The sequence below is a fragment of the Nematolebias whitei genome, chromosome 11, assembly GCF_014905685.2.
Source record: "Nematolebias whitei isolate Nwh7 chromosome 11, NemWhi1, whole genome shotgun sequence".
Lineage (NCBI taxonomy): Eukaryota > Metazoa > Chordata > Actinopteri > Cyprinodontiformes > Rivulidae > Nematolebias > Nematolebias whitei.
In genome coordinates, this window is record NC_056508.1 from 16,811,440 (window position 1) to 16,825,550 (window position 14,111).

Here is a 14,111-nt window from a genome sequence, read left to right on the forward strand (position 1 = left end):
TAGATAGATAGATAGATAGATAGATAGATAGATAGATAGATAGATAGATAGATAGATAGATAGATAGATAGATAGATAGATAGATAGATAGATAGATAGATAGATAGATAGATAGATAGATAGATAGATAGATAGATAGATAGATAGATAGATAGATAGATAGAATTTGATTTGAAATGTTATTATATGTTTTAACATAATTTCTCTGCTTTGTTCTCAGAAAAGAACCTGCATTGAATGACACCACAACTGTGGGTAAAGTTCCTGGGTAGAAGAAGCTTTGCACATCAGAAGGAAGTCTAAACAGTGAATAATAAGGGTAGTGCTGTGGTGTTATATGAGGAAACCTTGAGTGGCAGAGAAGTATATTAGACCGGTATAGGGCTTGTATGAGGACAGCAGAACACGTTGGACTGGTACAGGACATGTATGAGGACAGCAGGACAGTGGTGAGATGTGCTGTAGGAGTGACTGATAGCTTCAAAGTGGAAGTGGGAGTGCATCAAGGATCAGTTCTGAGCCCCTTCTTGTTTGCTCTGGTGATGGACTGACAAACAGATGAGGTCAGGCAGGAATCCCTGTGCTCTATGATGTTTGCAGATGACATTGTGACCTGTGGTGAGAACAGGGAACAAGTGGAAGAGAACTTGGAGAGATGGCGGTATGCACTGTAAGAAAAGATAAAGAAATGTCAACTGTAGCAAGACAGAGTACATGTGTGTGAATGGGAGTTGTGGAAAAGGTGGAACAGCAAGGGGAGTGATGGTTCAGAGGTTAAAGAAGGTGAGCCTGTAACTAGTAGGTTATTGAAAACACCTGACTCTAATTTTACCTTCAAACTAACTGCTAATCCTAGAGGTTCACATACTTTAACCACTCACAAATATGTAATATTGGATCATTTTCCTCAGTAAATGAACGACTAGGTATAATATTTTGTCTCATTTGTTTAACTGGGTTCTCTTTATCAACTTTTAGGACTTGTGTGAAAATCTGATGATGTTTTAGGTCATATTTATGCAGAAATATACTTTGTAGAAAATTATAAAGAGTTCACAAATTTTCAAGCATCACTGTAATAAACTCTGCTCCGCTCCATGATAAAAACATGGCAGCCAATTTGTTTATTGGGCTGATGAAGTACAGAGCAGTAACTCACAAAACGTTGTTGTTGTTTTTTTAACTGCCTGTTCTGCTCCTGGTTTATTGGATCTCATCAATTAGCATAGTTACTGCTGCAAACAGAACTGTGGTTCTGGTCCAGTCAGCTGAATGCATTGCTGCATCAACAGGAAGCTGTTCCGGTTCCAGAAACTGTATGCTATACGTGCCAGGGGTTCATACTAAGATCACTGTATGATGAGGAAGGAACAGAAATGGGAAAGTTTTGGTCAAACTTCAAAAATAACATTATGTGTAATCTTATGTAAGATCTTACAAGATTTATTAGCTCTCAGTGTTGAGTGTGACTGTTATTTGCCATGTTGCCATGGCGCCGCATGAGTGGCAGCCATCCAGTTTATTTCTATAGCGCCAAATCACAACAGAAGTTGTCTCAGGGCACTGTACAGAAACATTCACATACATTATAAAAGCCAATTAGTAGAAAATTATTTATCTAAGGAAGCAACAGACTTGTTGAATCTTCACTTTGTTTCCCATCCTGAGCGAGTACAAAGGAGACAGTGGAAAGGGAAAAACTCCCTTTAACAGGAATAAATCTCTGATAGAACCAGCCTCAGGACAAGCAGCCATCTTCTTAGACTGGCTGGGGTTCGAGAGGACAGGAAGGAGAAACAGACACAGAATGTTTTACAGGCAGTCAGTGGAGAAATCGTGCAATATTCCAGTGTACTTGTTAGGGAATGAGTGACTACATATTTTTTAAAGTCGACTTTAACACAATAAAAGTCGGCATCGACTAGTCAGTGGCGTTATAGGAAATCAAGATGCTATATCATATTTGAAAAAAAAAAAGCAAATAAACGTAATTTGTTATTTACAAACAAGAAAAGAACAACAAAACATTGGGAGTGTATATTTATGCTCCTATCATTTATCATACTGCAAATACAGGTCCTTCTCAAAAAATTAGCATATTGTGATAAAAGTCATCATTTTCCATATTGCAATGATAAAAATGAAACTTTTATATATTTCAGATTCATTACACACCAACTGAAATATTTCAGGTCTTTAATTGTTTTAATACTGATGATTATGGCATACAGCTCATGAAAACCCAAAATGCCTGTCCCAAAAAATTAGCATATTTCATCCCACCAATAAAAGACAAGTGTTTTTAATACAAAAAACGCCAACCTTCAAATAATCATGTTCAGTTATGCACTCAATACTTGGTCTGGAATCCTTTTGCATGAATGACTGCTTCAATGCGGCGTGGCATGGAGGCAATCAGCCTGTGGCACTGCTGAGGTGTTATGGAGGCCCAGGATGCTTCGATAGCGGCCTTAAGCTCATCCAGAGTGTTGGGTCTTGTGTCTCTCAACTTTCTCTTCACAATATCCCACAGGTTCTCTATGGGGTTCAGGTCAGGAGAGTTGGCAGGCCAATTGAGCACAGTAATACCATGGTCAGTAAACCATTTACCAGTGGTTTTGGCACTGTGAGCAGGTGCCAGGTCGTGCTGAAAAATGAAATCTTCATCTCCATAAAGCTTTTCAGCAGATGGAAGCATGAAGTGCTCCAAAATCTCCTGATAGCTGCATTGACCCTGCCCTTGATAAAACACAGTGGACCAACACCAGCAGCTGACATGACACCCCAGTGACTGTGGAAACTTGACACTGGACCTCAAGCAATGTGAATTCTGTGTCTCCTCTCTTCCTCCAGACTCTGGGACCTTGATTTCCAAAGGAAATGCAAAATTTACTGTAATCAGAGAACATAACTTTGGACCACTCAGCAGCAGTCCCAGGCGAGATGCTTCTGACGCAGTCTCTTGTTCAAAAGTGGCTTGACCTGGGGAATGCAGCACCTGTAGCCCATTTCCTGCACACGCCTGTTCACGGTGGCTCTGGATGTTTCTACTCCAGACTCAGTCCACTGCTTCCACAGGTCCCCCAAGGTCTGGAATCGGCCCTTCTCCACAATCCTCCTCAGGGTCCGGTCACCTCTTCTCGTTGTGCAGCGTTTTCTGCCACACTTTTCCCTTCCCACAGACTTCCCACTGAGGTGCCTTGATACAGCACTCTGGGAACAGCCTATTCGTTCAGCAATTTCTTTCTGTGTCTTACCCTCTTGCTTGAGGGTGTCAATGATGGCCTTCTGGACAGCAGTCAGGTCGGCAGTCTTACCCATGATTGCGGTTTTGAGTAATGAACAAGGCTGGGAGTTTTTAAAAGCCTCAGGAATCTTTTGCAGGTGTTTAGAGTTACGTCGTTGATTCAGATGGTTAGGTTAATAGCTTATTTAGAGAACCTTTTCATGATATGCTAATTTTTTGGGACAGGCATTTTGGGTTTTCATGAGCTGTATGCCATAATCATCAGTATTAAAACAAGTAAAGACCTGAAATATTTCAGTTGGTGTGCAATGAATCTGAAATATATAAGTTTCATTTTTATCATTACATTATGGAAAATAATGACCTTTATCACAATATGCTAAATTTTTGAGAAGGACCTGTAAGTCACAGGAAAACCAAAACTATTATTAAGCTGCAAAAGTGAAAGACGTGCGGCACGTAAAAAACAAGGCTAAGAACAACAAGGCGGGCCAGGTGGTGATGGAGTCCACCACCACCCGCCTTGCTGTTCTTAGTTTTATTTTATTTAATCCACTGTGGATTGGGTGAAATGGAACTGAGGGCAGCAGGGTGGGCAGTGGTGGAGCACCTTATATTATAGTTATTATAGTTAATAATGATGGTCGGCCGTGCATCCGCTGATGAGGCAGCTGATAAGCTTCAGGTGGGTCACTGTCAGTCATCTGGACTTGTTTGTACGTCTTTTTACCAGTCGGTCAGCGCGGCTGGTGGTGATCAAAAGCCTAACACCAACCCACCTGCCCATCCAGCTCGGGCTGGGCGCAGCCGTGTTAGAAATGACACCATCCCGTTGTTTTAAATTTATTTTATTTTATTCACAACGTGGATTAGGTGGAATAGGGCTGGGAACAGCAGGGCTGGCGGTGGTGACTGTGACTAGTCGACGTGAAATGTAAAAACTCGCAAGATACCCTAGAATAGACTAGTCGACTAGTTTCTTCAATCCCTAGTACTTATACTTGTACTATATACTTTTTCTTTATATGAGTGTATTATATACAGTACTTTTCTGTAAATAGCTTGAGAAGAGTTTACTGCAGTTAGTCTTGCTGCTGTAACAACTGAATCCATGCTCGTACTCTTTCAGCTCATATTAAACACTCTGAACCTTACAATGGCACATCAAGACTTATTCCCACTCAGCTTCCCTCCTAATTGCACCTCCATGTGACCAAAACATTTATGGGCCAGGCAAACAAAGAGCTGAAGCCTTTCTGTCATGATGGGTGTGTGGTTGTCCCCATTCAGGAGCGAAGGGGCAGAATTGCAAATATGTCCATCTGTTCATGTTGTGAGCATGATACCTTGAAAAATAAGCGAAGTACCAATTTCCATTTTGGTGTGTGGCTGCATCAAGGTGAAAACAAGGTCACTGTTGATATTTGGTTTGCTATGTCAAACTCCAAGAAAGTCACCATCATAGGTAAACCAGCAACCCCTACCATATAAGGAAACTTTGCATTCCAGTTCTTAGTTTCCTCAAAGGACTGGGGCGGTCGAAAATTAATCTGTGGTGGCCTTGGCCACCATTGGCCACCCCCTGTCTACACCATTGCATCTGGTGGTGGATAAAACTGATCCCTCCACTCTCCAGGACCTGTCAATCTGCTGCCTCGGACAAGAGAAAAAAACTGCATCTGTTCTTACAAAGTTCAGTCAGGTCCTCTGGATGGATTAAATAATAATAATAATAATAATGTTGAAACGTTTTGTCTTTAATCCAAAAGACTTCACCATCAGAGCACTAATGATCAGCTGTTGGGCTGATGGTCTTCCAGCTGGTTCTGGATGTCAACAACAAACTGGTTGATCCAGTATAGGTGCTGTTTTTGAGACTGAGTTTGTTGCAGCTCCTCAGTCTGACGAAGTCTTTTGGATTAAAGACAAAACGTTTCAGAAAGTTTTTGTTTTCATCCAGACGGCCTGACTTAACTTTGTTAGATGATTAGTGAACATGCACCACATCTGGTCTTCTCCACAGTGTGACTCCTGCCCACTTGAACATCTTGAAGGTTTACTTGCATTCACTGTTCAGTTCCAGTCCAGAAAAACACTTATCTAGATAACTGCAAACATTTACTATTCTAATCCCTCAGAGATGGGGTGATCGACGCGTTTGAACTAAGGAAGCCTCTCCAGAGGTCCCGCTGTTGGATTTTCAAAAACTCTTTTTGATTAGTCCTGAAAGACTCATCTGAAATAACTGGTCAGGATTCTTTTATTGCAGCCATTAACGAGGATGATGATGGCGCCTTCACTGACTGTGTGACTGCAGGTTGGAACATCCACGGGTTCTGTGCCGCAGTCACCGCAACAGAACCGGGTCACACTGAACCGAGCCCTGCAGATCCGAACTGTTGGTAGAAGTGTGTTGTGGTGTGTCGGGTTAACAGCCTGCTATCAGTTAATTGGCTGATGATGAGGTTAGTTATGATGTAATCTTCCCCCCCTCTCCCTGCCTCGCGCTCAGACGCCCCCCTCCCTTTCCTTCTTGTTTCCCCACCTCCTTCTGTCTTTCTCTCGGATCCAACCAACATGGCCGCTAAGTCGGATGGAGCAGCGGTGTCTGCGGAGGATGACAACCCGTCCAGGAGCCTCTCAGTGCCGGAGCCCCCCCCAGGCCGGCCCGGCTGCGCTGCCCCCGGCGGGGAGCCCTACACCCTGGTGGACTGCTGCTGGCTCCTGTGCGCCATGCTCGTCTTCTTCTCCGACGGCGCGACCGACCTGTGGCTGGCCGCCGACTACTACCTGAGAGGAGACTACTGGTGGTTCGGCTTGACGCTGGTCTTTGTGGTGGTGCCCTCCGCCGTGGTCCAGGTTCTGAGTTTCAGGTGGTTCGTGTATGACTACTCTGATCTCAGCGGCGGGGACGCGCCCGCCACCGGCAGCTGCGCGGCGGCGGGCGACAGCGCTTCCAGCACCAAGGACAGCGCCGCGGCTCCCCCGGTGTACACAGCCTCTGCTCAGCCCGCCGCGGCCGGGGGGACAGGCCCCCCCCGCAGGTGCTGCACAGTCTGCATGTGGGTCTTTCAAAGCGTGCTGCACGTCCTGCAGCTGGGCCAGGTCTGGAGGTAAGACCGCTGCGGAATCAGAGGGGCGTGTGCGCGCGTGCCGCTTTGTGCAGAATGTTCGCGGTGTGCACGTGTGAGCACTGCACCCCGAACCCTGCTCCTGAGGTGGTATGCGTGTGCGCGTGAGCGTCTGCATCTGTCCGTGCAGGTGCGCGCGCATCACATGCATATTGAGAGAAATCTGTGAAGAGCTCAAGCAGGACTTGTGCTTCCCTTAATGTCCCGGTTCCGACTGAATCTGAACGGATCCACTGACAGCAGGTCCTGTCTGATGGTCCAGACCCGAACCTGGTACCAGACCTGCACACACTGAGATCCTCCTGAACCACGTGACTAAACGCACCCCAGGTTACAGCATCAGGATCTGCCTGGTGATTCCCACCTGCAGGTTTTATTTGGAACTAGCAGACACTGGGTCAGAACAATCTGCTCTTCTCACTTCTGGGAATAAGTTGGAGGTTCTGTCCTTTATTCTAAATATTTGAACCTTTGAGAGGATTTTATGTGTAACTTGATTTTGCTTTAAGTAGATGGTGAGCGGGGTCATGGTGGAGCAGTGCAGCAGCCAACAGCTGGCACCTGGACACCAGCTCCCCACGACCCCACTATGAAAAGCAGGTAAAGAGACGGACGTGCATGTTAGGGGTGAAAAATGATACAAACCTTTGACAACTGAGAGATTTAAACTGCAGGTGTGGTTTTTACAAGATCACAGCCAGAACTGAGGTGTCAGGGTTGCTTTCAACAAGTTCAAGTCAATTTTACTGTCATTTCCATCACATGTGGTACATGAGGTGGATGGAACTTGTGTACTCAAGATCCCAGTTGCACCCAAAATAGCAAAAATGTAAAGTATAAAAAACACTATATAAGGATCTAAGATATAAACTAAGATAAAGCTAAACAAATGCCAAACAGTACTCTAAGATATACGCTAATAATGTATTTGTAAAATAATACGGTATATTAAATGAGTCTGTAGTGAGCAGATGGGTATGAATAGATACAGCAGCATGAGATCAGCAGCACGAGATAATCAGCAGCACACATCAACAATCAAGTGGCATTATAGTGATTCGTTTTCTTCCTTACAGTGATTCTCCTTGTTAGAGATTCATGGTCTAACAGCCTCAGGGTAGAAGCTGTTCCTCAGTCTAGTGGTTCTACACTTAATGCTCCTCAACCTCCTTCCTGAGGGTAACAGGGCAAAAAGTGTGTGTGCTGGGTGAGTGGAGTCCTTCATGATGCAGGTGGCCCTCTTCCTGCATCTGGAGGTGTAGATGTCTGTGATGGTGGGGAGACTGACTCCAACATCTTCTGTGCAGCCTTCACCACTCTCTGCAAAGCTTTTCTTTCTGCAGCTGTGCAGCCTCCATGCCACACGTTGATGCTGGAGCACAGGATGCTCTCCACTGCACACCTGTAGAAGGAGGTGAGGACTGAACTTCCCAGACCAGCTCGTCTCAGCTGCCTGGCGTTTTTTTTAATTTTTTTTTAAGGAATGCATATCACCTGCTACCATTCATGACAGACTTTCAGGGTAAGATTATCTTGTGCTGAGAAATGATGGATCTGTTGTTGTTCTGGTCAAGCCTTTAAAATAACTGTAATATTGTGAAATGTCATATAGACTGTGTTGGGCTGTGGTTACACCAAATTTTAAACTGGCAAAGTTACAGCATTTTTATGTGGAACAATGTTGATTAGAAAAAAACAAACAATCTTAAAAACCAACTTTAAAAGCTAGCTTTGAACCAGAAGTGTGTGAGGGTGGGGGAATTGGGGGGTAAGGCGGGGTCGGTCCTGGGAGTCCTCCCCCAGAAAGTTTTGAATATCTAATCTGTCACACATCCTCCCTTGATGGTTCTGAGCCCAACACTGTCCCTGCTCATTATTGTCCAATTCCACATGTGAAACCTCTGTTCATGGCCGCTGCCTGTGGGCTCCTGCCCATGACTTCCTGGTTAGCTCGGTACTCACCCCACCACTCTTTTAGGGGCAGAGATTTTTTTAAAGGTAGACATGGAAATACTACTTGAAGAGATCGTATGCTCGTAAATAGTTGTGTTGAAAGTGTGTTTATCTAATTATTTTCAATTTACATATCCAATATAATTTTTTTTTTGTTCAAGGCAGTTATATTTGTTCATAACTTTATTATTAGTAAACCTGAGAGTTACCAGATCCAAGCAAACAGTTACTGGAACACAACCTGTCAAAATAAGAGAGTTCCCAGACCCTGTTCAGGCAGGATCTGGTGCAAATTAAGCCTTGCTTAGAGGCAGAAGTAGCAAAATGTTAGCAAAAACAGGAAAATGCTAGCTAACAGCCAGAATGAGTGAAATGCTAGCAATAAATAAAAAGCTAGCTTAGTCTCAGAAGTAGCACAATGTTTGCAAAAAAGCATGAAAAATCTAGCTTGGAGGTAGAAGTATTGACATTCCAGCTAAAAAGCAGGTAAATACTAGCTAAGAGCCAGAAGATGGTGGGGAGTGGTGGCGCAGAGGTTAGAGAGGTGGGCTTGTGATCGGAAGATCGCCGGTTCACGCCCCGGCCCCGACAACATCAAAAATTGTGGGTGGGGTAGGTGAAACACCCACACTTGCCCCCACCCTCATTCGCCCCACTCTGGGCCCATGAGCAAGGCCCTTAACCCCACTATGTGCTCCCTAAAACAGGTCTCTCTTGAAAATGAGTTCTCGTGGCTCAATGAGACTAACCTGGATAAATAAAGGCTAAATGAAAAAAAAAAAAAAAGAGCCAGAAGAAGCAAAATGTTAGTAGGAAATAAAGAAAAAGCTAGCTTTGAGCAAGAAATAGTGAAACTGTGGTTACTCCAGTTTAACACAGTTACATTTAACCATAAAATTAACTGAGAGCTTTGTTGACCCATGAGGTGTCCATGTATCAAGTTTGAGAATTCTGTGTGAAAGGGTTCCAGATTTAGAGCTATTTAAAGAACAGACTGACCTTTGACCTTGACCTTTGACCCCCATGAACTTAAACAGCAATAGGGATCTTTGTTGACCCACATGGGGTTCAGCTGTGAAGTTTTACCTTTCTTTGTTTATCATATTAGAGCTCTTTAAAGTAAGGGGGCAACTTGTGACCTTGATGTTTGACCTTGAATTTTGACTGCCACCCCAGTCTCTGCTACTACCACACGAAATGTTAGCTAGCCTACAGTGTCTAACAATGAATGAGTTGAAGCTGAAAAAAACACAAACCACTTAGACTTGTTGTTTTTTCTGCTATTTGTTAATAGTTTCCTACTTCTGATTTTAAACTAGCCATTTATTTATGTGTTTATTTATTTATTTGCTTTTGTATAAGCCTTTTTTCCTATTTGTGGCTTTATTCATACTACTTTTAGATTTTTTTTTCTAATTATTGCTTTTCTTCACGTTTAAGCTATTCTAACATAATTTCAATCTTTTTCTGCATTTTTAAGAATTTGTTTTGCTTTTTATTCTTCTTGTAACTTCATCTGTCAAATTTTTAGCTATTGTCGTATTTCAAATACACTCTGGCTTTTTAAGCAGCTTTCAGCAAAAGAATTCAACAATAAGCATTCACTCTGCATTTTTGCAGGGAATGCAACTTGTCTAGTTGGCTTTTATAATCTATGATTGTTTTTGTACAGATGACTTCTGTTGTGACTTTATTTATAGCAATAAACTGGATAAAACTGAGTTCAATAATAGATGAACGTCTGAAAAAGCTAATTAGAAGCTGTAAGTGCTGAATGAACCTGTGAGGAGCTGAACATGAGTTAAAACACACACAGTCACATCAGCTGGATGTTTAGGATTCTCTCCCAGCTGCACAGTTAACATCCTGTTACTATGGAAACGAAAGACAGGAGACAAACACCATAACTTTAACAAACTTAAACTTTGATTTTACAAGAACGGTTCAAGATATCAAAAAGCTGAATTAATTCTTGATAGCTGAACGTCTTGTGAATTGTTTAAAAGTCGAATGGACTTTCTAGGTGGAAATATGCTGAAGTGACACACACAACAATCTAAAACACAATTTCTTCTTACCAACTTTAGTGAATGAAGTGCAATGTTTTCCCTAATTGGTCAAACTTACTGTTAGCTGCCAGACCCACATGCAGGTGCTATTTATCAATCACTTTTATCATCTGACAAACATGATACGGTACCTCCCATCTTTTTATTGAACTGAAGCAGTCTTTTTTTATCCAAACACCAGCAATGTGAAAGTAGTGAATTGTATTTATTCAGGTTATTGGGTATGAACAACAAGGTCCATGCTCAATAATCCAGGTATAAAATTCAACATTTTTCAGTCAGGTCATCTGGACAGTTTCTTTTTTTGTGCTGAAACGTTTCGCCTTCGATCCAGAAGGCTTCATCAGTCAAGGAAACACACAACACTAAACTGATTCTTCCCCCAACAGCTTACTCCAAAATGGAACAAACCAGTTATGTTGGTGCTAAGATGGTCTCTTTGGCACACCCCCTCCTCCATTGCTGGCCCTCTTCCTTGTTGACAGTCGTGTCAAACTGGTTTGGTATGAATTTTGAGTGGTTTGTACTTGTTAAAATAATTAGTCTAATCTATAGTTTTAATTAAGTATGTTCTATTGGAAGGGCAGAACGATGGCTCAGTTGTTAGAGCAAGAACTGAGCAGCAACAGCCTGTCGGCAAGGAGGTCGCTTGATCAAATCCCAGCCGGGGGTCTTGCATGGTGGAGTTTGCATGTTCTCTCTGTGCATGTGTGGGTTTTCTCCAGGTACTTGGTTTTCCTCCCACAGACCAAAAACATGCATGTTAGGCTGATTGGTAACTCTAAATTGTCCCTAGGTGTGAGTGAGAGAGTGAATGGTTGTTTGTCTCGTTTGTCTCTATGTGGCCCTGTGATGGACTGGAGACCTGTCCAGGGAGTCCCCCACCTCTCGCACAGTGACTGCTGAACATGGGCACCAGTGACCCCCATGATCCAAAAAGAAAGAAGCAGGTAAAAATGATGGATGGATGGATGGATGGATGGATGGATGGATGGATGGATGGATGGATGGATGGATGGATGGATGGATGGATGGATGGATGGAGTAAAAAAAAATGTTAATATAAAGAAAACAATGCACACCAAGCTTGCTGTGACTAAGTCTGTTCATATCAGTCAGCTGCTGTTTGATCTGGCTAGAAGTGATAAGGAGCCATAAAGGAGGAGTTGGACTTTAAATAAATCCATAGAGATGGTCTAACAAGGTTAAATCAGGTCCTCTGGACAGATTCTTCTTGTTGAAACGTTTCATATTTTATCCAAAAGACTTCGTCAGCCTGAGGAGCTGCAATAAACTCAGTCTTATAAATATCACCTTCTCAAAGTGGATACACCAGCTTGCTGGTGACAGCCAAAACTGACTGTTCACATGTTGATGAGGATCATCAGCCTAACAATTGGTCCTTAGTGCTCTGATGGCTGCTTGCTATTCACAGAGGGCTGGGTATCGTTAGACTGCTGGTCCTCTATCATGTGAACAGCTAATTTTGTCTGTTACTAGCAAACTGGTTGATGCACTATGAGAAGGTGCTGCTGATAAGACTGAGTTTATTGCAGCTCATTAGACTGACGAAGTGTTTTGGATAAATGATTAAACGTTTCAACAAGAAGAATCCATCCAGAAGACCTGACTTAACTTTGTTACATTTTTCTACCTGGATTATTATTATCAGGATACCATGGTGCACAAACTTAGCCCACCCTGCAGCCTGCCTTGTTTGCTGGAATGGAATGAAACTCAGCAGATACGTACATATTTGCTAGTCACCTGTTAAATGGTAGGTAACTAAACCTCCACCTCAGCTGTTCAAGCTGAACTAATCATAATGAAATCAACTTCTGGACCTCTGCCTCATGCTTTGTCCTCATGTTTTGTTTCTAAAACAACTTTCAAGGTGAAATAAGAGGCTTTGTGTAAACAAGTAACAAGTGATAATGCTCTGTAGCAGCTGGTAGGGTAACTAAATATTAATGAAGCCAACTCTCGAACATGATGTGATCATAAACAGTCAATAACTCAAACTCATGTCTGAAAACACACCAGAGAATCAATAAGTAAATTTTAAATGGACTGTACTTATATTGCACCTTTCTATCTAATCAAGATACTCAAAGTGCTTTACAAATAAATCTGTGCCCTCATTTACCTCCACACACATTCACACAGCACTCAGGTCCGTCTCTACAAAGCTAATCTGAATCTGTGGAGACTAATCAGTGCTTTTAGATCACATTCATAAATCAGTGGGACACATTGGAGGAAACGAGTGGTTCAGTGATTGTACTAGAACCAGGGACAGTTCAACATGTGACTGCTGGTGGAATCAAACCCCCAACTCTCCCATTGGAGGACAGCTGCTCTAACCTGTTTTAGGCCTTAATTGTTGGTATTTTTATATTATCTGTTCTTTTTATATTCTATTATTTATTTATTTTTATTCGCTGTTATTTCTTATATTCTGTTTTTTTTGTTGTTGTTTTTTACATCTTCTGTGATTCCTTGTGTATGTTCCTTTGTACTGAAAGTCTGGCACAACAATTTTCTGTGGGATCAATAAAGTTCTATTTTATCTTATCTTATCTTATCTTATCTTATCTTATCTTATCTTATCTTATCTTATCTTACATCATGATAGTAGTACCCACTGCTTTAAAACTTAAAAACAGACCCCTGAAGAAGGGAGCAGCCCCCCCAAAAAAGACAAAGAACAGAACTTGTTTTTTTAAATTATCTTATAATTTCCAGCATAAGAAATATATAAGAAACATGCTGGAAAACTGGAAATGATGAAAAGGCCCATATCATAACAAGTTGCAATTAGGTGGCAGTAAAACTAAATGTTTGCATTTTAGAAGACATCATCAGAACCAAAAATTAAACTAATCATACAGCCTTTTCAGAACAACTGGACCATCACCGTTATATTTAGATTGCTGCAGATTTTATGTGATTGTTAATAAAATGTTCTTGTTTTAACTTTATTGGTTAGTCATTTTACTGCAACATTTACCAATATAACTTTAAATGCCTAATATGGAGTGAATAGTCAGCTGATGCATTAATGTAGTAGGTGTACACAGACAAAGAGAGCATATTAAAGTTTTCAAATCAATAATTTTCCCACTTATTATTATTATTTTATTATAATATAATATAATTATATTATTAAGAACCATACTTGGGATATAAATTGTGGTCTGCGGTCAGAGACCATGGAGGGGCTGCCGTGGATCCTGAAGACATGCTGTACAAGGAGCTGGGCAGTCTTGAAGGCCGAAGGAATATTTGGCAGAGGAATGAAGGATGCTGCTTTTGAAAACCTGTTGATGACGGTTAGGATGGTGATGTTACCTTCTGAGGGGGGTAGTCCACAGAGATGTGGGACCAAGGATAACTGAGTGTAGGTAAGGGTGGCTGGAGACCAGCGGGTGTTTGATTGCCGGTTTTGTTCCTAGCACATGTAGCACAGGCTGCAACAAAAGCCTTCACATCTGGGTTGATAGTAGGCCACCAGAAGTGTGTTTTTGCTAGGAAAGCATACGAGAGGTGCCAGGGTGACATGAAAGTTTGTTCGTTTGAAACCACTCCAATACCTTGGGTCTCATGGAAGTCAGGACAGGGGGGGGGGGGGGGGGGGGCCAGCTAAATTATTCTTGGGGTCACAAACAACTCCCCCTCCGCTGGGCGCACGGGGGGGGAGCGAGGTGGGGA

At 42.3% G+C, this 14,111-nt stretch overlaps 1 protein-coding gene across 1 annotated transcript in view; it reads left to right on the top strand.

Moving 5' to 3' along the window:
• The first annotated feature begins 5,824 nt into the window (after window positions 1-5,824).
• LOC119416754 (XK-related protein 7) overlaps window positions 5,825-14,111 on the top strand; it is a 44,603-nt gene continuing 36,316 nt past the window's right edge. The window contains exon 1 of the mRNA XM_037683939.1: window positions 5,825-6,360. Within this exon, the coding sequence (XP_037539867.1) occupies window positions 5,825-6,360 (536 nt within the window). The remainder of the gene's footprint in view (window positions 6,361-14,111) is intronic.